The 27267-nt window shown below is 42.7% G+C and overlaps 1 protein-coding gene across 1 annotated transcript in view; it reads right to left on the bottom strand.

The window, feature by feature from the left end:
* Positions 1 to 11444: 11444 nt before the first annotated feature.
* The window catches only part of LOC140727941 (desmoglein-2-like), a 73157-nt gene continuing 57334 nt past the window's right edge, over positions 11445 to 27267 (bottom strand). Inside the window, exons 12-16 of the mRNA XM_073045945.1 lie at positions 26820 to 27032; positions 25484 to 25714; positions 20571 to 20707; positions 18295 to 18591; positions 11445 to 15051 (exon numbers count right to left, since the gene is read on the bottom strand). Coding sequence (XP_072902046.1) covers positions 14179 to 15051; positions 18295 to 18591; positions 20571 to 20707; positions 25484 to 25714; positions 26820 to 27032 — 1751 coding nt within the window. The 3' untranslated portion in view covers positions 11445 to 14178. The remainder of the gene's footprint in view (positions 15052 to 18294; positions 18592 to 20570; positions 20708 to 25483; positions 25715 to 26819; positions 27033 to 27267) is intronic.

Below are 27267 nucleotides of genomic sequence, written 5' to 3'. Positions count from 1 at the left end.
AGTCTCCCCTCAGTCTCCAACAATCCAACCCAACTTTGTTCAGCCTCTCACACCCTCTTCAAAGCCCCCACATCATTCCTGTAATGACGCAACCAGAGTTACACACAATCCTCCAAGTGCAGCCTAACCAAAGTGTTATACAACTGCAACATGACTTCCTACCTCTCTACTCAATGTCCCACCAATGAAGGCAAGCCTGTCACATGCCTTCTTTGCCGCACTATCTTCTTGCATAGCCATATCTAGGGAGCCGTGGACTTGGACACCAAGATCTCTCTGTCATCATTAGAATACAGAAGGTTAAGAGTGGACCTCATTGGAACACACAACACATTTTGGCAGGGCTCAACAATAGGGAAGTGTCTCCTTGTCCAGCCTCTGTAGTAATTCATTTTGGTCTGAGATGAGGAGAAACTTCTCATTCAGAGGATGAGATGAGGAGAGCCTTTTTTTTTTTACCAGCTGTAATCTCTACCACAGAGCTGGCCTAGGCCTTTATAGAATACATGCAGAAGGGAGATTGATTGCGAAACACAAGAGGCATTGAAGAGTATGGGGAGAGTGGGAATGCGGAGTTGAGACTGAGGGTCAGTCATGATAGTATTGATCGATGGAGCAGGCTCAATCGGCCAAATGGACTATTTTGCCCCCATTTTCCAAGTAATCAAGTGAAATTTGCTGTCTCCAGCAAAAGTATCTTCATTCTTAAATAAGGTCAAAATCATATCAGGTGCCCTGTGCAGGACTTCCTTACTTATATTCTCCAACCTCCACCTTCCTTGCAATACATGCAACTCTAGTAACTTTCTGTTCCAGGTGGAAAAGGTCTTCAACTTCAAAGAATGAAGAGCTAATGGATCAAGGAGATCAATCCAAGAGCTTTACTGTTTCAAACAAATCATGGGGCAAGGCAGGAAACTGGAAATTGGCAGTATCCCATGGACTCCAATTTGACCTCACCGCTCACACCAGAACTGAAACAGAATGGAAGCAGAAGACCATCAAAAAGGAGGATCCAAGGGCAACAAAAATTAGACCTTGTTAAATTAAATTCTGGGTAGACTTGTGTCCTGCACAACAGCACCACCTAGTGGTAATGCTAGAACATGCAATGAATTGCCAGGGATAAACCGGCTTTGCCAGCCTCTCTCTTTATAGTTCACACCTTCTAATCCAGGCAGTATTGTGGTAAACTTCATTTGTATTCTCTCCAAAGTCTCCATGTCCTTTCTGTAATGGGGCGACCAGAATTTCTCACAATCCTCCAACTGGAGTTAATCCAAGTGTTATCCAGCCGTAGCATCTTGAGTCCCAACAATGAAGGCAAGCATGTCAAATGCCTTCTTTCCCACCACATTTCCTCATGCAGCCACTTCCATGGACCCTAACATCTCCCTGTGCATCACTAAATCACAGAAGAATAAAAGGGGATCTCATTGGAACACAAAGCCAATTCTGATAGGACTCAAAAACGGGAATGTCTCCCCTTACCAGGGTCAATACTGCCAGGGATCGTGGACTCGAGCTCTGGAGTAATACATTTTGGATTGAACACTAGATTTAAATCTGAAAGATAATAGGATGTAGAGGTTTCAGATATGATAGGGGCAATTGTCAAAGGGGGAAGATAAATTGTTTTATTGAACAGGGGGACCATCACTGCAACAATGAGCAAGGATTTCTCAGAAGGGTCTTTAAATGAGGCCACATGGGTAGAGTTTAGAAATAAAATAAAGGGGCAATTATAGAACATATTAAGACTGGTATTAGTGTATAGTTAATTGAAAGTGGCAACGTAGGTATACACTGCTGAGAAAGGCATTTAGAATGCTGGCTTCATATGTCAGGGCATTAAATACAGGAGATGGGATGTTATGTACAGCACAGGAACAGGTCTATGATGTCTTGCTAAACTAAGTTAGTAGTTGAAAGCTTAACTAAACTAATTCCTTCTGCTTATACATGGTTCATATTCCTTTGTTATCTGCACAGTCGTGTTTATCTAAAAGTCTCTTAAATGCCTATATCATATCTGCCTCATCACCACCCCTACCATCACAACTGGCTCACCACTCTCTGCATAAACTTTCCCTTGAATTCACTCCTCTCATCTTAAACACATCCTCTAGTATTAGACGCTGCAACCCTACCCTTCCTCTCAATCTTGTAAACTTCTATTAAAGTCTCTTACTCAGCCTCCGCCACTCCAGAGTAAACAACCCAGGATTGTTCAACCTCTCCTTGCAGCAAATGCTCTTTAATCCAGGCAGCATCCTGGTAAACCTCATCTGTACCCTCTCCAAAGCCTCCACCATCCTTCTATAATGAGGTGACCAACTGACTACAGGCCTCCCAAAAGCCTGCAAGAAATGGACAGGCAGATGTGTTGGCAAATCAAAGAACTGTAAGAGGAATATGATGAATAAAGTTGTGGTAGTAGTGGATTTCAACTTCCCCAGTCAACTTCCAGAAAGAACTGCTTAGGTGGATTCAGACCACGCGGAGAGGTAGAAAGCAGAGGATGGTGGTTGAAAGGCAGAAAGGGAAGGGGTGGCCACTAGACAGCGTAGCAGTAGGCAGGTAGTGCAGGAGTCCCCTGAGGTCATCTCCCTCCTAAACAGATATACTGTTTTGGATACTGTTGGGGGAGATGTCTCATCAGGGGAAGGCAGCAGCAGCCGAGTTCATTGCACCATGGGTGGCTCTGCGGCACAGGAGGGAAGGAAAAGGAGTGGGAGAGCTATAGTGATAGGGGATTCGATTGTAAGGGGAATAGATAGGCGTTTCTGTGGCCGCAAACGAGACTCCAGGATGGTATGTTGCCTCCCTGGTGCAAGGGTCAAGGACGTCTCTGAACAGCTGCAGGACATTTTGGAATGGGAGGGTGAACAGCCAGTGGTCGTGGTGCACATAGGTACCAACGATATAGGTAAAAAACGGGATGAGGTCCTACAAGGTGAATTTAGGGAGTTAGGAGATAAACTAAAAAGTAGGACCACAAAGGTAATAATCTCTGGATTACTACCAGTGCCACGTGCTAGTCAGAGTAGAAATAGGAGGATATTTCAGATGAATACGTTGCTTGAAAAATGGTGCAAGGGGGAGGGATTCAAATTTCTGGGGCATTGGAACCAGTTCTGGGGGAGGTGGGACCAGTATAAACAGGACAGCCTGCACCTGGGCTGGACTGGAACCAATGTCCTAGGGGGAGCGTTTGCTACTGCTATTCAGGAGGCTTTAAACTAATGTGGCAAGGGAATGGGAACAAGTGCAGAGAGACAGAGGGGTGTAAAATGAGGGTAGAAGCAAAAAGTAGTAAGGTGAAAAGTAAAAGTGGCAGGCAGGCAAATCCAGGGCAAAAAGCAAAAAGAGCCACTTTTCAACATAATTGTATAAGGGCTAAGAGTGTTGTAAAAACAAGCCTGAAGGCTTTGTGTGTCAATGCAAGGAGCATTCGTAACAAGGTGGATGAATTGAATGTGCAGATAGTTATTAATGAATTTGATATAGTTCGGATCACGGAGACATGGCTCCAGGGTGACCAAGGATGGGAGCTCAACATCCAGGGATATTCAATATTCAGGAGGGATAGACAGGAAAGAAAAGGCGGTGGGGTAGCATTGCTGGTTAGAGAGGAGATTAACGCAATAGAAAGGAAGGACATTAGCCTGGAGGATGTGGAATCGATATGGGTAGAGCTGTATAACACTAAGGGGCAGAAAACGCTGGTGAGAGTTGTGTACAGGCCACCTAACAGTAGTAGTGAGGTTGGGGATGGCATTAAACAGGAAATTAGAAATGCGTGCAATAAAGGAACAGTAGTTATACATATAGATTGGGTGAAGCAAATTGGTAAGGGTGCTGAGGAAGAGGATTTCTTGGAATGTATGTGAGATGGTTTTCTGAACCAACATGTTGAGGAACCAACTAGAGAGCAGGCCATTCTAGATTGGGTATTGAGCAATGAGGAAGGGTTAGTTAGCAATCTTGTCGTGTGAGGCCCCTTGGGTAAGAGTGACCATAATATGGTGGAATTCTTCATTAAGTTGGAGAGTGACATAGTTAATTCAGAAACAAAGGTGCTGAACTTAAAGAAGGGTAACTTTGAAGGTATGAGACGTGAATTAGCTAAGATAGACTGGCAAATGATACTTAAAGGGTTGACGGTGGATATGAAATGGCAAGCATTTAAAGATTGCATGGATGAACTACAACAATTGTTCATCCCAGTTTGGCAAAAGAATAAACCAGGGAAGGTAGTGCACCCGTGGCTGACAAGGGAAATTAGGGATAGTATCAAGTCCAAAGAAGAAACATATAAATTAGACAGAAAAAGCGGCACACCTGAGGACTGGGAGAAATTCAGAGACCAGCAGAGGAGGACAAAGGGCTTAATTAGGAAAGGGAAAAAAGATTATGAGAGGAAGCTGGCAGGGAACATAAAAACTGACTGTAAAAGCTTTTATAGATACGTGAAAAGAAAAAGATTGGTCAAGACAAATGTAGGTCCTGTACAGTCAGAAACAGGTGAATTGATCATAGGGAACAAAGACATGGCAGACCAATTGAATAACTACTTTGGTTCTGTCTTCACTAAGGAGGACATAAATAATCTTCTGGAAATAGTAGGGGACCAAGGGTCTAGTGAGATGGAGGAACTGAGGGAAGTACATGTTAGTAGGGAAGTGGTGTTAGGTAAATTGAAGGGATTAAAGGCAGATAAATCCCTAGAGCCAGATGGTCTGCATCCCAGAGTGCTTAAAGAAGTAGCCCAAGAAAGTGGATGCATTAGTGATAATTTTTCAAAACTCCTTAGCTTCTGGATTAGTTCCTGAGGATTGGAGGGTAGCTAATGTAACCCCACTTTTTAAAAAAGGAGGGAGAGAGAAACCGAGGAATTATAGACCGGTTAGTCTGACATCGGTGGTGGGGAAAATGCTAGAGTTGGTTATCAAAGATGTGATAACAGCACATTTGGAAAGAGGTGAAATCATCGGACAAAGTCAGCATGGATTTGTGAAAGGAAAATCATGTCTGACGAATCTTATAGAATTTTTTGAAGATGTAACTAGTAGAGTGGATAGGGGAGAGCCAGTGGATGTGGTATATTTAGATTTTCAAAAAGCTTTTGACAAGGTCCCACTCAGGAGATTAGTGTGCAAACTTAAAGCACAGGGTATTGGGGGTATGGTATTGATGTGGATAGAGAATTGGTTGGCAGACAGGAAGCAAAGAGTGGGAGTAAACGGGAGCTTTTTAGAATGGCAGGCAGTGACTAGTGGGGTTCCGCAAGGCTCAGTGCTGGGACCCCAGTTGTTTACAATATATATTAATGATTTAGGCGAGGGAATTAAATGCAGCATCTCCAAGTTTGCAGATGACATGAAGCTGGGCGGCGGTGTTATCTGTGAGGAGGATGCAGGGTGACTTGGATAGGTTAGGTGAGTGGGCAAATTCATGGCAGATGCAATTTAATGTGGATAAATGTGAGGTTATCCACTTTGGTTGCAAGAACAGGAGAACAGATTATTATCTGAATGGTGGCCGATTAGGAAAAAGGGAGGTGCAACGAGACCTGGGTGTCATTGTACACCAGTCATTGAAGGTGGGCATGCAGGTACAGCAGGTGGTGAAAAAGACAAATGGTATGTTGGCATTCATAGCAAAAGGATTTGAGTATAGGAGCAGGGAGGTTCTACTGCAGTTGTACAAGGCCTTGGTGAGACCGCACCTAGAATATTGTGTGCAGTTTTGGTCCCCTAATCTGAGGAAAGACATTCTTGCCATAGAGGGAGTACAGAGAAGGTTCACCAGATTGATTCCTGGGATGGCAGGACTTTCATATGAAGAAAGACTGGATCGACTAGGCTTATACTCACTGGAATTTAGAAGATTGAGGGGGTATCTTATTGAAATGTATAAAATTCTAAAGGGATTGGACAGGCTAGATGCAGGAAGATTGTTTCCAATGTTGGGGAAGTCCAGAACGAGGGGTCTGGATTGATGGGTTTAAGGATAAAGGGGAAGCCTTTTAGGACCGAGATGAGGAAAAACTTCTTCACACAGAAAGTGGTGAATCTGTGGAATTCTCTGCCACAGGAAACCATTGATGCCGGTTCATTGGCTATATTTAAGAGGAAGTTAGATATGTCCCTTGAGGCTAAAGGGATCAGGGGGTATGGAGAGAAAGCAGGTACAGGGTTCTGAGTTGGATGATCAGCCATGATCACACTGAATGACAGTGCTGGCTTGAAGGGCCGAATGGCCTACTCCTGCACCTATTTTCTATGTTTCTATGAAGGTTGCTTCTCAGATGGAGGCCAGTGACTAGTGACATGCTTCGTCATTAAGTTTGTGAATGACGCTAAATTAGGAGGGATGGAAGATAGTGATGAAGGTCATCATAGATTACCTTTCATGAGATCTTGATCAATTAGGGAAGTGGGCTGAGGAGTGACAAATGGATTTCAATACAGATTAGAGTGAGGCGATGCATTCTGAAATGCCAGCCAGTGTAGTTCATATACAGTGAACGGTAGGACACTAGGAAGAGTAATGGAACAGAGCGATTTAGGATTGCAAGTGCATAGTAAATTGAAAGTGCTGTTGCAGGTAGACAGGTTGGTGAGAAGGCATTTAGCATGTTGGCCTTCAGTCAGGGCATTAAATACAGGAGTTGGGATGTTATGTTGCAGTTTTATAAAACCTTGATGAGGTCATACTTGGAGTACTGTGCACAATTCTGATTACCCTGTAATAGAAAGATATGGTTGAACTGGAAAGAGGACTAGAAGGCCTGAGTTACAGGGAGAAGTTGGCTAGGCCAAGTCTTTATCCGGTGAACACAGTAGAATGAGAATTGACCTTCTCGAAATGATTAAAATTTATAAAGGTAGACGGTAACAGTCTTTTCCCCAGGGTAGGGGGGTCCAGAACAAGAGGGTACAAGTTTAGGGTGAGAGTGAAAGGATTTAAAAAGGACCTGACGGGCAACTTTTTCATGCAGAGGGTATAGAGCAAGCTGATGGAAGAAGTGGTTGTGGAATGCACAGGCAGGATATGAGGAGTAACTCCAGGAGTCTTTGTTTGGCCTTACTTTGGCAGCGGAGAAGGCGGAGGTCAGTGCAAGAACACACATTAGGAGTACAGAACGAATTGCAGCCAGAATCTCGAGATAGCCACCGTGGAACAAAAAAGCAAATTATTGACAAACAAAATTTGGGGTGAGAAGGGGTGGGATGAGTTTGGGGTGGTTTGAGAAACCAGGGGTCCTAGAAGATTTAGGATGCCTGAAGTGTCCTGTCATCCTCCCAGATGCACCTCCAGGTAGGACATTGACAGACATGTGCGTGGATAGCAGATGAAGTTTAATCCAGGCTCATGAGGTGATACTGTTTGAAGAGTACTGATGTTGCTAGGGCATTTGCCATGAATGGCAGAATCAGGGATGACTGAGGAGTGAGAGAGTGCAAGTCCATATGTCCTTGAAGTTGGCAACCATTATGGAAGAGTTAACTTTGATTTCTCCTTGGTAAATGCTAACATACATAACACAAAATGGAAGTTTGTTAGACAGGTGGAGTCAGCTTGGAATGTGGCAATAGCCAGGAGATGTCTATGGATACAGCTCCTTGAGGTTAGATAATGGTGAAGAATACGGTAGTTTCTTACTTAAAGAACTGCACTCCCTGTTTTTAAGTTATGCACTTTGGCTGTAATGTGTAAGAGAGAAGATGGAACAGACTGGCACCACTAAGGGATGGAAAAGTGCTCGGGTAAAAGTCATGTTAGATTTGGTAGGAAAGATTTTCTGTATCGATCCTTGTGACAGCGGAGCTGAATGAAATGTCTGAAATGGTGCTCCACTCCTTATTCAGTAGGTCATGGAGAGGATGTGCCAGATTGTTCATAATAAATAACAGTTTGTCTAGTGACCGCTTCTCCACCACTAACTCAAAAGAGTCAGGGTTATGTATACACAGTGCCTATAAAAAGTGTTCATCCTCCCCCCTGGAAGTTTTCATGTTTTATTGTTTGACAACATTGAATCACAGATTTAATTTGGCTTTTTTAACATCAATCAACAGAAAAGACTCTTCCGTATCAAAGTGAAAACAAATTTCTACAATGTCTAAAATTATTTCAATTATTAAATAAAAATAATAGATTGCACAATTACTCACCCCCTTCAAGTCAGTACTTAGTAGATGCACCTTTGGCAGCAATTACAACCCTGAGTCTGTGTGGATAGGTCTCTATCAGCTTTGAACATCTGAGACACTGCAATTTTTCTTCATTCTTTTTTACAAAACTGCTCAAGCTCAGTCAGATTGCATGGGGATTGTGAGTGAACAGTTCTCTTGCAGACTACATCCTCTACCTTCACAAGCCTGCTGCAGTGAAGCATTCCCAGAGCATGATGCAGCCACCATAGTATTTAGTCTGATGGCCAAAAAGCTTAATTTTGGTTTCATCAGACCACAGAGCCTTCTTCCAGCTGACTTCAGAGTTGCCCACATGCCTCCTGGCAAACTCTAGCTGAGATTTCAAGTGGTTTTTTTTTAAAACAGTGGCTTTCTCTTTGCCACTCTCCCATATTGTTGCAACTGGTGAAGCACCTGGCTATCAGTTGTTGTATGCGTAATCTTTCCCATCTCAGCCACTGAAGCTTCTAACCCCTGAGAGTTGTCATAGGTCTCCTTCTTGCACAGGCACTCAGTTTCTGAGGACTGTCTGCTCTAGGCAGATTTACAGCTGTGCCATATCCTTTCCATTTCCTGATGACTGACTTAACTGTACTCCAAGAGATACTCAGTGATTTGGAAATTTTCTTGTGCTTTTCAATAACCTTTTTACAGAGTTGCTTGGAGTGTTCTTTTGTCTTCATAGTGTAGTTTTTGCCAGAAACTGACTCACCAGGTGTATTGTTACTACAATCAATTGAAACACTAATTGCACACAGATGATCTCTATTTAACTAATTATGTGATTTCTAAAACCAATTGGCTGCACCAGTGATGGTTTGGTGTGTCATATAAAAAGGGGTGAATACTTATACAATTATTTTGTGTTTTATATTTGTAATAAATTTAGATCACTTTGTAGAGATCTGTTTGCATTTTGACACAAAGGTCTTTTTCTGTTGATCAGTGTCAAAAATAGCCAAATTAAACCCACTGATTCAACATTGTAAAACAATAAAACATGAAAACTTCGAAGAGGTAGGAATATATACATGTGTATACAGACACACACACACACGCTAGAAAAGCTGTCAGACAGTTGCACTTCCTGTCAGTTGTATATTGTGTATCATGGCTTAGTGATTGGTTGATAAGTATTATTTTGTCTCATTCCTTCATTGACCTTTTTTCTTTCTTTTTAAATTTATTCTTTATATTAATCTAATAAATTAATTTCTTATAACCTTGAATATGTGTACAATTGCTCCTCTGATTGCTGATACCTCTTGCTGCCAAATCAGAAAAGAACAAGGAATGAATTTTAAAATACCTTTGTTCGGGCAGCACAGGTAGGTATATGGGACACTGACCCATCGTTCGTCAGGTTACTGAATATAGAAATAGAATCAAGTTTAATATCACCAGAATATGTTGGCAAATTAGTTGTTTTGCGGCAGCAGTACATTGCAAGGACATAATAAAAGCTGTAAATTATAGTATGTATATTTTAAAAAGTTAAATTAAATTAGAAATAGAAAATAGAAAAAAAGTAGTAATGAGGTAGTGTTCATGGGTTCAATGTCTGTTCAGAAATTGGATGGCAGAGGGGAAGGTGTTCCTGAGTCATTGAATGTGTTCAAGGGGTGATTGATAAGTTCGTGGCCTAAGGTCGAAGGAGTCAATTTTTAAAAACCTGGCACATTTATTTTTCAACATAGTCCCCTCCTACATTTACACACTTAGCCCAGTGGTCATGGAGCATACGGATCCCTTCTTTGTAGAAGTCAGCATCTTGGACCTCCAGAAGTGGTCCACAGCATGGGGTGATTGATAAGTTCGTGGCCTAAGGTGGAAGGAGATGAGTTATTAACTTCAAACTTTCTGCATAATCACGCAAAGAGTTGAACTACACGTGCATGTAACGAGAACTGTATAACTCATCTCCTTCTACCTTCTACTTTCAGGCTTCTGTATCTCCTTTCCTGAAGGTGGCAATGAAGAGGGCATGCCCTGGGTGATGAGGGTTTTAATGAAGAATGCTGCGTTCTTGAGACATCATTCCTTGAAGAAATGTAGGATGCTGAGGAGGCTAGTTCCCCTTGATGGAGCTGACTGAGCTCAGCAGCTTATTTTGATCTTGTGAAGTGCCTTCACCCCATAGCAGAGGGTGATGCAGCCACGTACATCTGTAGAAACTTGTGAGTGTCTTTGGCAACATATCAAATCTCTTCAAACTAATGAAATCTGAGGCGATTTGGTATGTCAGAGAAAACCTTGGTTAGATCTTCATGGGTTTAGGGGCCTGTTTCTGTATTGTACTGTTCTACCTCAGCTGAAGTACGGCATCCAGTTCTGGGCAGTGTGTGCTGGAGAGGCCGCAGCTGAGGTTCATTAAGACGTTAGCTGATTCTGTGCCCACGATGTGGCTTCCTCTCCATTGACAACAGGTTTGCCAGGCATCTGAGCTCTGTTCATAGTGGTCACTTTAAGCCCTTTGTTGCACGCCATTTTTAACATAAGCGTGAGCTGAGGCAGCCCACAAGTTTTGTCAAACGGTCAGCAGAATGACACTGACTGCAACTAGCGGAAAAAAAAGGAATGAAAGCAAAAGAGGCCTTTTCCTCCCTTGCTCCCACCCACCACACACACAGTCCTCCTGTCCCAGTACAGGCCTTCGGCTCTCCAGTCTCAGGCGAGAAAGCTTGCCAATGGCTCTTATGCCTTAGGAGGCTAAAGACGTTTGGCTTGTCCCTGTTTGACCCTCACCAATTTTTTACTGATTGCACTGTAGGATTCTATCCAGATGTATCACGGCTTGATATGGTGACTTTTTGGCACCCAATTTCAACCATGTAATTAATAAACCTATTAACCTGTACATCTTTGGGTTGTGGGAGGAAACCCATGCGGTCAAAGGGAAAACATACAAACTCATTACAGCCATGAAACCCTGGCTGTTGATACTTTAATAGTTCTAAGTTTTATGCTTCTGTGTTGACCCAAAGGTGTGTGGGGGGGGGGGGGGGGGGGGTGGTGCTCTTCACACAGATAGTCATATCTAGAATGAACTGCCAGAGAGAGTGGTTGACGTTGGACATCAACAGCATTCTAAGTATCTATATGAGCACTTGAATCTCTCAGGCAAGGGAGCAAATGCTAGGAGATAGGATCAGTACAGAAGGGTGCCCATTGGTCAGTCTAGATGAGTTGGGCTGAATGGCGTTTCTCTGCAGAATGATTCTATGACTCTAAAATAACCAGTTCTACTTAATAAAATCTTTTATTCCAAACAATATGTGTAAACATAAAATGCAGCTTTTCAGAAAAACACTTGAGCAATCAAATTTCTTACATTATCCCTCACAGAGAACATGTATTAATTTGCCATTTTTTAATAACAAGACCTACAAAATCCTAAATTAAAGAGACAAATCAACATATACTCAGGTTCCTGTATGAAGTTAATTGACACAGATTAATATGTTTTGCTAAATAAAGCAATTATTACTTTGAAGCCCCATAATATAAAAATGCACAAAGCAATTATTACTTTGAAGCCCCATAATATAAAATGCATTATGAGGGTTAACGGTCTATGTATCCATCACAGCAAGTTATTGTTACAAAAAAGGTCATAATACACTTAAAGCCATTCAAAATGTTTCAGTGAAATATAGCTTAAAATCTCCATTTCAAAAAAATAGACTTAATTCTAAGCGTTACATTGATTGAGATTACACTGATCATAAGCACGTGTCAACGAGCAGTTCCTTAGCATGCCCTATCAGAGATATTTCCCTCTGGTGCTGATGAAAGCAAGCAATCCACCGAAAATTACATCTGTCCTGCACAACAGCAGGAAGCTGCTTTGGACAGAATTCTGCTCAACAAAAGCAGAACATTCAGAAAGAGTTTAAATTCATTCTGGGAAATAATAGAGATGGGTTGAGTGTAAAGCAAGGGTACCGAGGCAAAAGACCAACCAGAAACTATTGAATGCAGGAAGCAGACATGAGAGGCGTCTTCCCCTACTTCTGTTTCTTTGGAGATCTTTCCTGGGAAGCTTTACATGAGTGCCCACACACACAAAATTAGCACCAAGACACATGTAGAAATATCATAAACTATTCTGCAGTTGCTGGAAATCTTGAGCAACACACTCAAAATGCTAGGGGAACTCAACAAATCAGGTAGCATCAACGGAGGAACTCAATATGCGGGGGATGAAGAATTCCCAACACTTCAATCTGAAGCATCCACAATTCCTTATCGCCCCCAACCCATCCCTACAGATGCTGTTCAACCTGTTCTGTTCTTTCAGCAGATTGTGTGTGGCTCCAGGTTTCAATGTTTGCAGTCTGTTGTGTCTCCAGTTAAACAGGCCACTTAATTGGATTCATCAAATTGCTTAGATGAGCCTCCACTTAACGTCTCTTACAAACAAGAGCAGGAGTAGGCCACTCAACCCTTCTAGTGTTCCCTGCCACTTGATACAAACAATGGCTGATAAGTGTAACCTCAATTCAGCATTCCTATATAATTACCGTCACCCTATCAACACAACCTTTCCCTGCTGTCCACCTGAAATCCCTATATGAACCTGTCCCACATTCTTCCCATTCCCTTGGAAAGAAGTGTTTACTGATATTCCCAATTGGTTTTGGGAGCCGCCACCTAACACTGAATGGAAATACACTGAGGTCACTTGGGCCATTAGATACCCCTGGCTCTGTGATTATTCTTTGGTGTCATTGGGCTGGCAATCCCAGAGATAAGGATTATTGGTCCAGATACACAGGTTCAAATCCCCTGATTGCTGGGGAATTTTAAGTTCAACTAATTAAATAAAACCAGAATTAAAAAAAGCCATGGAAATGATTTATTGGAGTAACTCAGATGGTCAGCCTGAGGGATAGTCAACTGGAGTTACTCAGCACCTTGTGTTTTACCTGTAAATGTGGTCTTTTGTACTTCAGTATTAACCTAATATCAGTCCTGAAGAAGGGTCTCAGCCCAAAATGTTGACTGGTTATTCCACTCCATAGATCCGGTCTGACCCACTGAGTTCCTCCAACATTTTGTGTGTGTTGCTCAATGCTAATGCTGTCTTTTTTTTTTGGGGTGTTAATGATGTGTTAAATCAACTGATCTTTGAACCATATAACCCAGGTTAGGATTTAAGGACGGGGATGAGGGTGAGTTAGTTCTCAGAGTCAGTAAATGAAGAGTCAGGGGCAAGAGCCCATACTTGGAGTCCAGTTGGAAGGCTCGGTGGTCGTAGGCCAGCAGGCACTGAGATCAGAGACCAGCAATCCCCAGGGTGGCGAATCCTGGGTCGGAGGTCTAGGTGGACAGGAGGCATGATCAGTGAGTCCTGGTGTTGAGGCTTGAAGGTCAAAATCCTGTGTGTGGGCATGCAATGCTGGCACTGGAAAGTGTGGGATGCCCCCAGCACATCTTTAGATGTTTTGGTTGTTGGTGCAAACAACACATTTCACTGTATGTTTTGATGTAGAGATGAGAAATAAATCTGAACGAGTAATAGTGCATTTTGCCAATGGACCACAAACACAAGAAAATCTGTCGACACTGGAAATCTGAGCAACACACACAAAATGCTGGTGGAACTCAGCAGACCAGGCAGCATGAATGGAAAAGAGCTGACATTTTGGGCAGAGGCCCTTCATCATGACTCATTGAATCTGAAACGTCGACTGTTTACTCTTTTCCATAGATGCTGCCTGGCCTGCTGGAATTTACTGATGGAACACTGCGTGTTGGTGGTCAAAGGGATAAGTGTTTAGGCTGGTGAATAGGGTGTGAAGAAACTTGCTGCTTCTACCTGAGACAAAAAATAAACTAACCATTTTTAGAATTATTTAAAAAAATATTTCCTCCAGTATTATTTCAGGCCAAAGTAATGAACAGATTGAGGGAAACTCCTATTCTTGAACTAACTGTACAACATTGGTAGTCTTTTATACTGATTTATATGTCACACTGCTGGACTTGCTGGTCTCACATTTTTCTCAAATGCCTTTGTGTTGATGCGACTGTGATGCAGGGTCTCTCTCAGACCTACATTGCCTGAATCAGTGACTACCAAATTCTCCTGGGTAACAGGAATGTGACCAATCAACTGCTTGGACAGCACATCGTGCACCCCTTCCGATGCCAGGTTAACTGAACTTGTCACAACTGTAGTTTTCTGTGTTAGAGATTTCTGACCAATTGGTCGGTCAGTGGCCATACTCTGTATCTCTCCCAAGCCTGCACCAGTTGACCTGGTCACCACTACATTCTTCTGGACAACAGGAACAGCAGTGAAGGTTGGGACTGTCCCTTGGAACTCTCCTGGGCCATAACTGACTGTGGTTGCAGTCACTGTTGGGTCAGTTGTAATTGACACGTTCTGGTATCGGTTGTACTGTGAAGTCACAGTGCTCTGTTCATCAACAACCAGGGACTCTTCCTCACTCGGCTCAATAGTGGTAGTCACGACATAGTGCTTCTTCAGAGGCAACAGAAGGGCTCCAGTGGGTTGTTGATTCATAACGCTGGACGAAACGATTTCTTTCTTCGCTACTTCCTTCTGTTGGATCAAGGTTTGAGAGCTGCTCTTCTGCTCCCACTTTGTGGAAGTAGCCACTTCTGAGGCTCCTTTCACCAACTCACCACTGCAGATTCTTGCCAGCATCTTGAACTTTGGGTCCAAGTCATTCAAAAAGGAATCATCTAAAGGACCTTCTTGAAGAAGGCTGCAACAGCCCAGAGAACCCACAGGTGAGTTTGTTCCTTCACTGTTGTAAACGAGTAGACTATCATCTGAAGGCTGAGATATCCACTCTTGAGCAAGGGTGTGGCTCTTCTACAATAAAACACAGGTGGAAAATACAGATGTTACCACTTCTTGCATCAAGCAGTTTTGTCATTAATTCCAGTATACAGTCATCCAACGTCAAACATGATAAAGAAATCAGTAAATTGATTTATTATCATCACATGTAACAAGGTTCAGAGAAGAAGTTTGCTTTGCATGCCATCTCTAAAGATCACCACCACATCAGTGTGTTGAGATGGTATATGGGAAAAGCAGAGGCAGAATGTGGATAAAATGTTACAGTTACAGAGAAAGTGCAGTGCAGGCAGGCAATAAGGCACAAAGCCATGACGAGGTAGATAATGAAGTCAAGAGCCAATTTTATTGTACTAGAGATTATTCAATAGTCTTACGACAGCAGGTTGGAAGCTGTCCTTCAGCCTCGTGGTTAATGCTTTCAGGCTTTTGCATCTTACTCCTGATGGGAGGGGGGAGAAGCGAGAATGTCCAGGGTGAGGTGGGTCTTTGATTCTGTTAGCTGCTTGAGCAAGGCAGGGATAAGCGCAATCAGAGTCCATTGAGGGGGGGCTGGTTCCTACCACGTGCTGAGCTGCGTCCACAACTCTCCGCAGTTTCTGAAATAAACCTCATACAACACCCATGGGAAGAGAGGGGGAATTAACGTTTCAGGTTGAAGATCTTCCATCAGAAAAATCCTATATAGAACAGCACCTCATATTTCACCTGGGTTGTCTACAAAACAATTGTGTGAACATTGAATTCTCCAATTTCATAACCTCTGTTCCTTTTCACTCTCCTCTTGATCTCACACCCATACTAATACCCATCAGCCCGTTTCTGTCCTCTCCTCCACCCACTATCTGCCTATCACCCACACCGCTCCCACTGTTCCCATCTGTCCTCACCACCTCCTTTATGAGGTTCTATGCTCCACCTTCCTCTATCAGATTCCGCCATTTGTGAGCATTTGTCATGCCCATTTCTCATCTCCCAGCCTCTGTCGCTTCTTCCACTTTGTCTGTCACCTAGATCCATCCATCACCTGCCAGCTCCTGCTCATTCCCTTCCCCTCATTGTCCTTTTAATATCCTTCTCCCCCTCTATTTTTCGGTCCATGTGAAGGGCCTCGACATGAATGTTAACAGTCCATTTCCCTCCACAGATGCTGCTCCACTGCATTCGTCCAACAGCTAGTTTTACTATAAAATGCTAGCTGTGTTTCACATTTTTATTATGAGGAACAGAGTCACACAAATCATACAGCACAGTGTCAGACCCTTCGGCTCAACTGGTCCGTCCTGCCTCAAACAAGCTGGCCCTATTTGGCTCATATTCCCCTTATCCATGTACCTTTTAAATGTTGATATTGTATCTGCCTCAAACACTTCCTCTGGCAGCTTGTTCCAGCCTTTCTGTAAACAAGTTACTATTAAATCTCGCCTTAAACCTATGCCCTCTAGTTTTTGGTTCCCCAGCACTAGAAAAATAGACTGCGTTCATACTGTATATATCCCTGTGGATTTTACACATCTCTATATGGTCACTTCTCACTTTCCTGCACTCCGTGGAAAAAGTCCTAGCCTGTTCAACCTCTCCTTATAACTCAGTCCCTCAAATCCTGGCAACATCCTTGTAAATTTTTTTCCGCACTCTTCCAGTTTCATAGGTTTCCTAAAGCAGGATTGTGAGAATGGCTGAGAGGATCATAAGAGTCTCCCGAGCATCCATCAGAACTGCTGTGTATACAGGACCTTTGTATTACAAAGGATCCCACCCATCCTCTTTGACGTTTTACCATCAGGCAGGAGATTCCGATGCATAAAAACAAGAATGGCCAGGATGGGAATTCAGGCCATTAGGCTTCTGCATTACAAACCCTGCTGCATTACAAACCCTGCTGCATTACAAACCCTGCTGCATTACAAACTCTGCTGCATTACAAACCCTGCTGCATTACAAACTCTGCTGCATTACAAACTCTGCTGCATTACAAACCCTGCTGCATTACAAACCCTACTGCATTACAAACTCTGCTGCATTACAAACTCTGCTGCATTACAAATAAATCTTTATCTTATTGCTTTTGAAATGTCACTGGCTAATCTGTTCTGTACCTTACAATATTTAATTTATGCACTTTACTTTGTTTATCTATGTACAATTCATCTGTAGATTATATCCTCACTTTCCTAAGTTATTGTGTGTTGTGTGTACCCTGGTCTGGAGAAGCATTGTCTCATTTAATGGTACACATGTATATATCCAAATGACAGTGAACTTGACTTGAAGTAAACTGAACAGGCCTTCTTCCGCTCAGCAAAAGGGTTCAAAGCCAGAAAGATAAGAGATTTAAAACCATTCGCAATGAGGTGAGGTTCCCTCGCCCCAAAGGAGGTGGGGATCATGAACTCAATGGGTGAAAGGGTGAGGGAGGCAGAAACCACAGCCCTCCTGAATAGCCCAGGAATGTATACAGGAATGGCAGACTTTCAGGCATGGCACTTAGGGAATGGGTTTGGGGATTTTGCTTTCAAGCAGCATTTAAGATGTGTGAACGGATTACATCCATCATTGAAAATAGTCAAAAGAAAAATGGCAGACGCATACAATCTGAAATAAAAGCAAAAAATGCTGTAAGTACTCAGCAAGTCAGGCATCTGAGGAGCGAGAAACAGAGTAAATATTTCAGGTCGGTTCTCTGGTTAGTTCTTGTTTCTCAGATGCTGCCTGACCTATTCAGAACTTGCAGGATATTTAGGCTGTTCCCCTGTAACCAACCTCTCCGCTAAATCAACTATCAAAACGTTGGAAAACTTGTGAGAAAGTTCGCAGGACGAAAGGGCTAGAGATGCAGGGAGAGGTTGGGGAGGTCTGGGCTTTTTATTCCTTCGAGTGTGGGAGACTAGGGGGTGATATTATAGAGGAGCATAAAATCACTGTGGAACATCAACAGGGTGAAAACAATCAGGGAAAGTGGAAAACAAACTATAGGACACAGGTTTAAGCTGAGAGGGGAAAAATTTGAAAGAGATCATAGAGGCAAGGTTTTCCATGCAGAGTGAGCCAGAGGAAGTAGAAGAGGTGGGTACAATTACAATGCTTAAAAGACACTTGGATAGCTACATGCATAGGAAAGGTTTGGAGGGACATGGGGAAAATGCCGCTAAGTGTGTCTAGCTCAGACGGTTGAGCTGGAGAGCCTCGTTTTGTATATTACTCTTTGATTTTAAGCATCTAAGCTTCTGTATTGAACAAATTACTGTCACATACCTGATTAATGTATCGATTCACAAAGGACTTAGATGCACCACTCAGTATGAAGCCTTCGAAACTACTGCTAGTTCTCCAGCTTTCAAATGGACGTCGATCCCACACTGCTTTCCTGTGGCCGTCAACATACATCAAACCCTCCATTGAAGTTCCTTCACTTCTTCTGTGAGTCCACAATGAACTGTTTTTAGTTTTCCCAGTTAAATGACTAAGGTCAAACCCCACACCCGTTGGTTCGATGGGCTCCTCACCGACCCACTCTTCTGATTTCCCTGAATGAAATATCTGTGGTAGCAGCTGTAATAGACAGAATAATTTCAGTCATTGCTCACTGAAGGGTTTAATAAAACATGGGAGATGAAGAATAGTCAAGAGAGAGCAAGTGAAGATTTATGTTGTTCCATCTTTTGCTTGGGCAGGGAACAGGATTCAGGAGGACAAACATACTTGTAAAACTATTTATAGAGGTCAGATTCTGGTAGGACATGAGTAAATGGCATGGACATTGAGTGTTTATGGACACGGCGAGCTGGGCATGCAAGTCCACAGTTCCCTGAAAATGACAAACAGGTAGGATAGTGAAAAAGGTGGTTATTATGCCTATCTTCATAGTCCAAGGCATAGTTCAAAGACTCTTGAGTACTAAGAGTTGGGAGGCTACATTGATTAGACAAGTACAGTTCTGGTTATCGTAGTACAGGAAGGATGGAGACATTAGAGATTTGGAATGAAGGGATGTAGCTTTAAGGAGAGACTGGAGAGACCGGTTTTATCACTAGCATGTAGAAGGCTGAGGGATGACCTTAAATAGTTTGATAAAATTACAAGGGGCTGGGATGAGATAGCTAGACAGGGTCTTTTTACTAAGGCAGAGAAATCTAGAGCTAGAGGGTACAAGTTTAAGGTGAGGGGGATGAAGTTTGAAGGAGATCTGAAGGTGTTTTTTTTCCCTCTGCCACAGAAAGTGGAGGAGGCAGATATAAATACAAAGTTTAAAAGGCAGGTACATAGATAGGAAACACATAGATGGGTATGAGCCTAATAGTAACAAATGGGATTAGCATAGTTAGGTATCAGTATGCACAAGGTGGACTGAAGGGCCATTTTCTATCCTGTAGGATCCTAAAAATAGAGGGTTGTGTGGGAGGGAAGGATTGGAGTAGGTATAAAGGTCAGGTTGAAGGGTGTGTGCTGTGCTGTTCCATGTTCTATGATTCTATTCACATGTGGTTAACGAGCAGAATGATCCTTTAACCTCCTCAGGAAACAATGAATGTGAAATATTAATAAAAAATTTATCAAAAAGCAATTATCCACCAATATGGGCCGTGTAGCTGCATTCTTTATTTAAAATCTTCTGAGCTGGTGGAAAAGCCTGTAAGTTGTTTTTCTATATGTTAATATTTATTTTTATTATTGGTTTATTAGTGTCATATTTACTGAATGAGGTACAGTGAAAATTTTAGTCTTGCATACTGTTCATACTGATCAATTTATTACATAACACACTGAAGTAGTACAAGGGTCAACAATAACAGTATGCAGAATTAAGTGCTATAGTAGGCAGTGCAGTGCAGACAGACTGTAAGGTATACGGCTTTGACGAGGTAGATTGTGAAACCAAGAGCTCATCTGGGAGACCATTCAGTTGACTTATAACAGTGCAATAGAATCTGTCTTTGAGCCCAGTTTGCAGGTGCTTTCAGGCTCTCAGTCTGATGGGAGGGGTTAAAGAAAGATTGGTTGACTCTGCCATTTAACATCATCTGCTTAGGTCAACATTCCCCAAGAGAAAAAGAGGGATTAACAGTTACTTTGCATTGTGGATAAGGTCAAGGACAGATGATTGGACAAAGGGAATATCATCCCTATCATAACAAGGTTATAGGGAGAGGTTAGGACTTGGAGCATAGAGGTCCGAGGACTGATCATCTTAGATGGGAATCTTGGTTGGTATCAACGAGTTGGGCTGAAGGGTCTGTTTTAATACTGCATGACTCAGAGTATGAGGAGCAGGGGGGGTCACAAAAGTGAAGGTATGAGGGCAGTTAGAAGAGAAAACAAAAAGAAAGGGATGCAAAGGTTGTGAAATGTTAGGCTGCAGGACACTCCTGAAGGTTAAGCAATGCTAGTGCAGAGATATGGACACAATAGAAATGACCGGGTCTGATGGACAGAGAAGATAATTCAGCTGAAGGTTTAGAACTTGGAATGGAGTTTGATATTTTAGTTATATAAAACAGAAAGTAAAATCTCAGGGCATACTGATTACAAACCGTATCTACTTGTCCTCCTCCCTCAATGCTGCTTTGTCCCAGAGTACCATCAATTCTGTTTGTCTCGTCAAGGATGAAGGTATTTTTCCCACCAAATCCACTGCCACACTTGCAAAACAGCAGTAGCAAAGGAAGAACTAGAGAACAGGAATTTCAACATTTATGCAAAAGTCACCATTTGTAAAGCATACAATGACCATGATAGCAACAGTTTGCTTCAATGTGCTGCTTTGAAACACAGGACCAGAAAAGCAGTTAGACAATTAATGCAAACCACTTCCCAATTTTCAGAAGTCAATCTCAGCAAGGCAGCAGACATCAGATATGAAACAAACCTATGCATTGGCACTAATTTTTGGCAGAGGAATATGTGTAGGAAGATCAAAATCTCCAAGCTAGTGCAACATCATGGTCCAATCAGCACCAGAGACCCATGTGTTCCCACAACAAAAAAAAATCTGCAGATACTGGAAATGCCTTTGTCTCGGCCCAAAACATCAACTGTTTACTATTTTCCATTGATGCTAGTTGAGTTCCTCCAGCATGTTGTCTGTGTTTCAATGTGCTCTTGACAACCTACAGCTGGCATCATTAAGCGTAGGAAGATACCTCACTGAAAGGTCTTCCAAGCCCACTGGAAGGATAAGTAAACCAGTGTCAGTGCACTCTCCCTGGCCAATGTGCATAGTATCGTGGCCATCTTACACTTGGGCGGGATATGCCATTAAAATGTCCAGCAGCAGGCACCACCAGGATCAAGAACAGGTTTTATCCCATTGTCATAAGACCATAGGAGTAGAATTAAGCCATTTGGCCCATTGAATCTGCTCCGCCATTTCATAATGGCTGATTCATTTTTCCTCTCAGCCCCAATCTCCTGCCTTCTCCCTGTACCCCTTCATCCCCTGACTAATCAAGAATCCATCAACCTCTGCCTTAAATATACATAAAGACTTGGCCTCCACAGTGGCCTGTGGCAACATTCTCTGGTAAGAAATTCCTCCTCATCTCCACTCTAAAAGGACACTCCTCTATTCTGAGGCTGTGTCCTCTGGTCTTAGATTCTCTCACCATAGGAAACATTCTCACCGCATCTACTCTCTCAAGGTCTTTCACCATTTTTAGCTTGCAATGAGGTAATTCCTCGTTCTTCTGAATTCCAGTGAATACAGATCCAGAGCCATCAAATGCTCTTCATATGACAAGCCATTCAAACCTGGAATCATCTTCATGAACCACCTTTGAACCTTCTCCAGTTTCAGCACATTCTTTCCAAAATAATGTGCCAAAAACTGCTCACAATACTCCAAGTGAGTCCTCAGCAGTGTTTCATAAAGTCTCAACATTGCTTTTATATGCAAGTCCTCTTGAAATGAATGTTAATATCCCACCTGCCTTCCTTACCATAGACTCAACCTGCAAACTAACCTTCAGGATTCCTGCACAAGGACCCCAAATCTAATTGTGGTAGCCTCTCTACTTCCTCAAAACTGCCTGCCCCTCCACCTATTTCCATATCGTCTGCAAACTTTGCAACAGAGCAATCAATTCAATCATCCAAATCATTAGCATATAATGTAAAAAGAATCGGTCCCAACAGAGTCCTCTGTGGAACACCACTAGTCACTGGCAGCTAACCAGAAAAGGCTCCCTTTATTCCCACTCTTTGTTTCCTGCCAGTCAGCCAGTGCTTTACCCATACTAGTATCTTTCCTGTAATACCATGGGCTCGTGGTTTGGTAAGCAGCCTCATTTGTGGCACCTTATCAAAGGTCTTCTGAAAATCCAAATACACATTATCTGATTCTTCTTTGTCTATCCTGCTTCTTTAAAGAATTCCAGCAGATTTGTCAGGCAAGATTTTCCTTCAGGAAACCATGCTAACTACAGCCCATTTTATCATGTGTTCCAAGTACCCCAAGATCACATCCTTAAACAATCGACTCCAGCACCTTCCCAACCACTGAGGTCAGACTAACTAGCCTATAATTTCCTTTTTTTCTGCTCCTCTCCCTTCAAGTCTGGAGCAACATTTGCAATTTTCTAGTCTTCCAGAATATAGTGATTCTTGAAAGATCAGTACTATCACCTCCACAATCTCTTCAGCCACCTGTTTCAGAACCCTGGGGTGTACACCATCTGGTCCAGATGACTTCTCTCCCTTCAGACATTTCTGTTTCCCACAAACCTTCTCCTGCGTAATGGTAACTTCACAAACTTCATGACACCTGACACCTGGAATTTCCACCACACTGTGAGTGTCTTCCACAGTGAAGACTGATGTAAAATCCTTATTCAGTTTGTCGGCCATTTCCTTGTCTCCAATTACTGCCACCCCAGCAACTCTTTTCAGCAGTCTGATATCCACTCTTGCCTCTCTTTCACACTATGTATCTGAAGAGACTTTTGGTATCCTCTTTATTATTGGCTAGCTTACTTTCGTTTTACATCTTTTCCTCTTAATGACATTTTTAGTTGCCTTCTGTTGGTCTTTTTAAAATCTTCCCAATCCTCTAACTTTCCACAAATTTTTGCTCTATATGCTCTTCCTTTGGCTTTAATGTTAGCCATGTTGTTATCTTACCTTCAGAATACTTCCTCCTCCTTGGGATGTATATATCCTGTGCCTTTCGAATTGCTTCCAGAAATTTCAGCCATTGCTGCTCTGCCATCATCCCTGCCAGTGTTCTTTTTCAATAAATTCTGGCCAGCTCCTCTCTAATGCCTCTGTAATTCCCTTTACTCCACTGTAACAGTGATACATCTGACTTCAGCTTCTCCTTCTCAAATTTCAGGGTGAACTTGATCACTTTCCCCCAAGAGCTCTTTTACCTTAAGCTCCCTCATTAATTGCGGTTCATTGCACAACATCCAATCCAGAATAGCTGACCCCCTAATGGGCTCAACTATGAGCTGCTCTAAAAAGCCATCTCATAGGCATTCCAGAAATACCCTCTCTTGGGATCCAGCACTAACCTGATTTTCCCAATCTATCTGCATATTGAAATCCCCCACGACTATTGTAGCATTGTTCTTTTGTCATGCATTTTATATCTCCTGTTGAAATTGGTGGACCACATCCTTACTATTGTTTGGGGGATCTGTATATAACTTCCATCAGGGTCTTTTTACCCTTGCAGTTCCTTAGCTCTATCCACAATGATTCAACACTTTCTGACCCTATGTTACCATTGCACATATCTTTTATATGTTAATAATAAACTCGAGGTCAAAATTTACTTTGGCACGTCCTTACAACTGCACTGCACTTTCTCTGCAATTGCAGCACTATATTCTGCATTCTGTTATTGTTTTCCCTTGTACTACCTCAATGCCCTTATGCTTTGAAATGCTCTGAATTGATTTTTTTTGAAAAACTAATCTTTTCACTGCATTTGGTACACATGGCAATGGTAAACCAATACCAAACACTGGCTATTTCTCCAATACTCCACCTTTCCAGATGAAGGGCCCAGACCCAAGTGTTAACAATCCATTTCCCCCATGGATGCTGCCCACCCCACTGAGTTCCTTCAGTGTCTTGTTTTTTTGTGATAGAGTATTTGGTGGCAATCTGTTATTATTGGTTTCTTATTGTCACACGTACCAAGATACACTGAAAAACCTGTCTTGCATACTGTTCATATACAGATTTAATCATTATACAGTGTTGGAATAAGGCAAAACAATTAGGCAGAATTAAGTTTAAAAGCTACTGAAAAAGTGCAGTGCAGGTAAACAATAAAGTTCAAGATAATAACACGGTAGATTGTGAAGTCAGGAGTCCATCTTATCATACACAAGAGGTTTCTTCAAGAGTCTGATAACAGTGAGCTAGAATTTCCCCTCTAGTCTGGTGAAACATTGTTTCAAGCATCAAGGTATCTTCAGCCCAATTAGAGAAGGGAGAAGAGAAAATGTCCAGAATGGATGGGGTCTTTGATTATGTTGACTTCTTTAGTGAGGCAGCAAAAAGTGTAGACAGAAGGGATGGTTGCTTTCAAGATGTGCTGAGCTGTGTCCAGAACCCTAGTTTCTTTTGGTCACATGCAGAGTAGTTGCCACACCAAGTTACATACATCCAGACAGAATGCTTTCTATGGTGCATCAATAAAAATTGGTTAAGAGTTGACAAATTCCTTTAGCTTCCTAAGGAAGTTGAGGCATTGGTTAGCTCCCTTGTCACTTGTTCACTTCAAGAAAGGAAATGTTCTTGCCCAGTATGGCCTACGTGTGACTCCAGTACTGCAGACATGGGCAAACTCTTACCTGCCCTACCCTACAGCTGCTGGGTAATCTGGGATGGACAGTAAGTGCCTATTTTGCCACAATGCAAACATCCTGTGAATGAGCTTAGATGGGAAACTTGATTGGCATGGACCAGTTGGGCAGAAGGGCCAGTTTCCCAATTGTATCTCTTAATGACTTAAGAGCCAGGGAATCAGGAATTACTATTACTCGGAACTGCAGCACGTGAAGTCAACACTCACCAAATCAGATTCATTATCACTGTTGTAGGATTTGTGATTAAAATGTGAAAGAGAGTCATTTTACATTTTTAACAAAAGCCACACCTCTTTATTTCCACTATGAACAAAACAAAGCAGTCACTTTACACAGATGTCGTTATGTCAGCCATCATCTCTTAAAGCAAACATAACTCATTGACTGTTTTTGTGTATTATGTAGAATAGTTTCTATTATCAACTACATGTATCATTTGCCATCCATTACCTTACCCCGCACTGTCATACGTTGTGCAATTTGTTCTTTGCGATAGTAGCACAGTGTAAGACGCAAGAGAGTTACTAAGAGTTGCAATAACACAATAAATAGTGCAAAGAGGAACAACAAGGAACATCTGAAAGCAAAAGTATCTGAAATATTAGCAAAGTTCACTGGGTTAAACTTACGTAACAGCATCAGTAGCACAGGCAGGATCATCAGTGCCACAGCAACACCTCCAAGCTCTACTTTTGACTGAATCAACTTCTGAGAAGAACAATAGTCGATCTTGTCGCAATCAGAGACATGGACCGCAAGAGTAACCGTGTGTCCTTTGCTGTCAGCATCTTCGATCCACACCGGCACAGAAAATACTCCGGGCCATAAATGTTTTAATGGAACCAACTGCATACTAGTTGCTTTAAACAGGAAGAAATGGTGCCAGTCAGTGGTTGGTTTCATTCCCTCCTGTCAGCACCAGCCAATGTCTGAGACAAGTGTTATGGGAGTAACCAGGGAACCTGGGTGTTTGGAGGAGCTGGGAGTGGGGAGGGTGAATTTGGGAGCAAGGTGATGTTGGTGGGGCCAATACGAAGATTGGGGGTGGAGCCAGGAAAGAATTGGGTATAGGACAAGGAGGGGAGTTGCTGGGTTGGGCCAGGAGGGGGAGACCAGAGGGAGAGCCTGGGGGTTGGGTCAAGGGAGAGCCCATAGTTGTCTGGGGTAGGTGGGGCCAGGGGAGGGTGCCTGGGTTAATTGGGGTTACAGGGGTGCCCAGGATTGGTGGGGTGCCTAGGGTGGGCAGGGCTAGTAGAGCAAAAAGTCATGGCCAGGAGGGGTCCGAGGGAGTTGTGAGAAGGGGATTGTTGGTGGTGAAGAGGTGGGTGTAATTTCACAGTGGGACTCTGGGAAGTTGAAGTGAGGGGAAGGGCTGACATCTGATCTGAACATAAAAAAATTAACCAATTTTAGTCCTATTCTGGACGGATTCCAACAGGGGTATATTTTGAGTTCATCATCTTGACCAAATGAGTTTCCAGCCACTCCTGCCCACACCACAGCCTCTGGAGGCTATAAAGATCTGTGCGAACTGTGATGCCTTTGAGAGTGTCTGGGCAACAGACCCAGGAGCACCTGGTTTTGGGGTTTGTGTCAGGTTTGGGTTAGATTATGGAATATTGATCAATATAGATCTATTTCCAGGGCGATGCAATGTACTCAGTATCACCACCAGTTACGTCCCTTCTTGATTAACAACTTATAGAAGTGTCTGCTGCTCTGTTTTGCTGCGAGCGTCACAGTCTTTGAGACCGGCCAACGAAAATGTTAGGCTCAGTCATGTTTGGACTGACAGTGGTTGGGGTGGGTTCTACAGCAGCAGATCGCTGAAGCAAGGATTACAGCAGCCAACTTGCACTAAAGAAGCTCCCATGATATTGTAAATTGGGTCAACTTTGGAATTCACACAAAATGGTGGACGAACTCAGCATATCAGATTTGTTCTGGTAAAGTCCAAGGTCTTACCATCTGTCTGGCCCAGCTTCCACATTTGATTGGACTGTACGTTGAAGTGGAAAGGTGCTCCAAACGGAGCACCATCAGCATCGTAGGCAGTGACATTCAAATATTTTGCCTGGCTGCACATGCAGGGTTGTGTGTTGCTAAATTTTGGCATGTGGTCATTGATATCTTCCACGTTAATCACGATGGTTCCAGTGGCGGTGACAGAAGAGCCTCCTGTAGTGGGTGGGGGGGGGGGATGGCAGAAGAGGAGGAGGAAGAAATTGTTCACAGTGAAATATCACAATATTCTTTGAAAAACATGTGTGTTTAAATCCTAGCTATAAACATATAGATGAGATCAAGTCCTAAACACAAAAGATTAAGTGGACCATAAACAAGAGATTCTGCAGATACTGGAAATCCAGAGTAACACATACAAAATGTTGAAGGGTCTCGCCTGAAACATCTT

Source organism: Hemitrygon akajei, chromosome 1 (assembly GCF_048418815.1).
Source record: "Hemitrygon akajei chromosome 1, sHemAka1.3, whole genome shotgun sequence".
Taxonomy (NCBI): domain Eukaryota; kingdom Metazoa; phylum Chordata; class Chondrichthyes; order Myliobatiformes; family Dasyatidae; genus Hemitrygon; species Hemitrygon akajei.
Note: the sequence above shows the minus strand (reverse complement) of the source record. Positions and strands in the feature narration are given on the sequence as shown.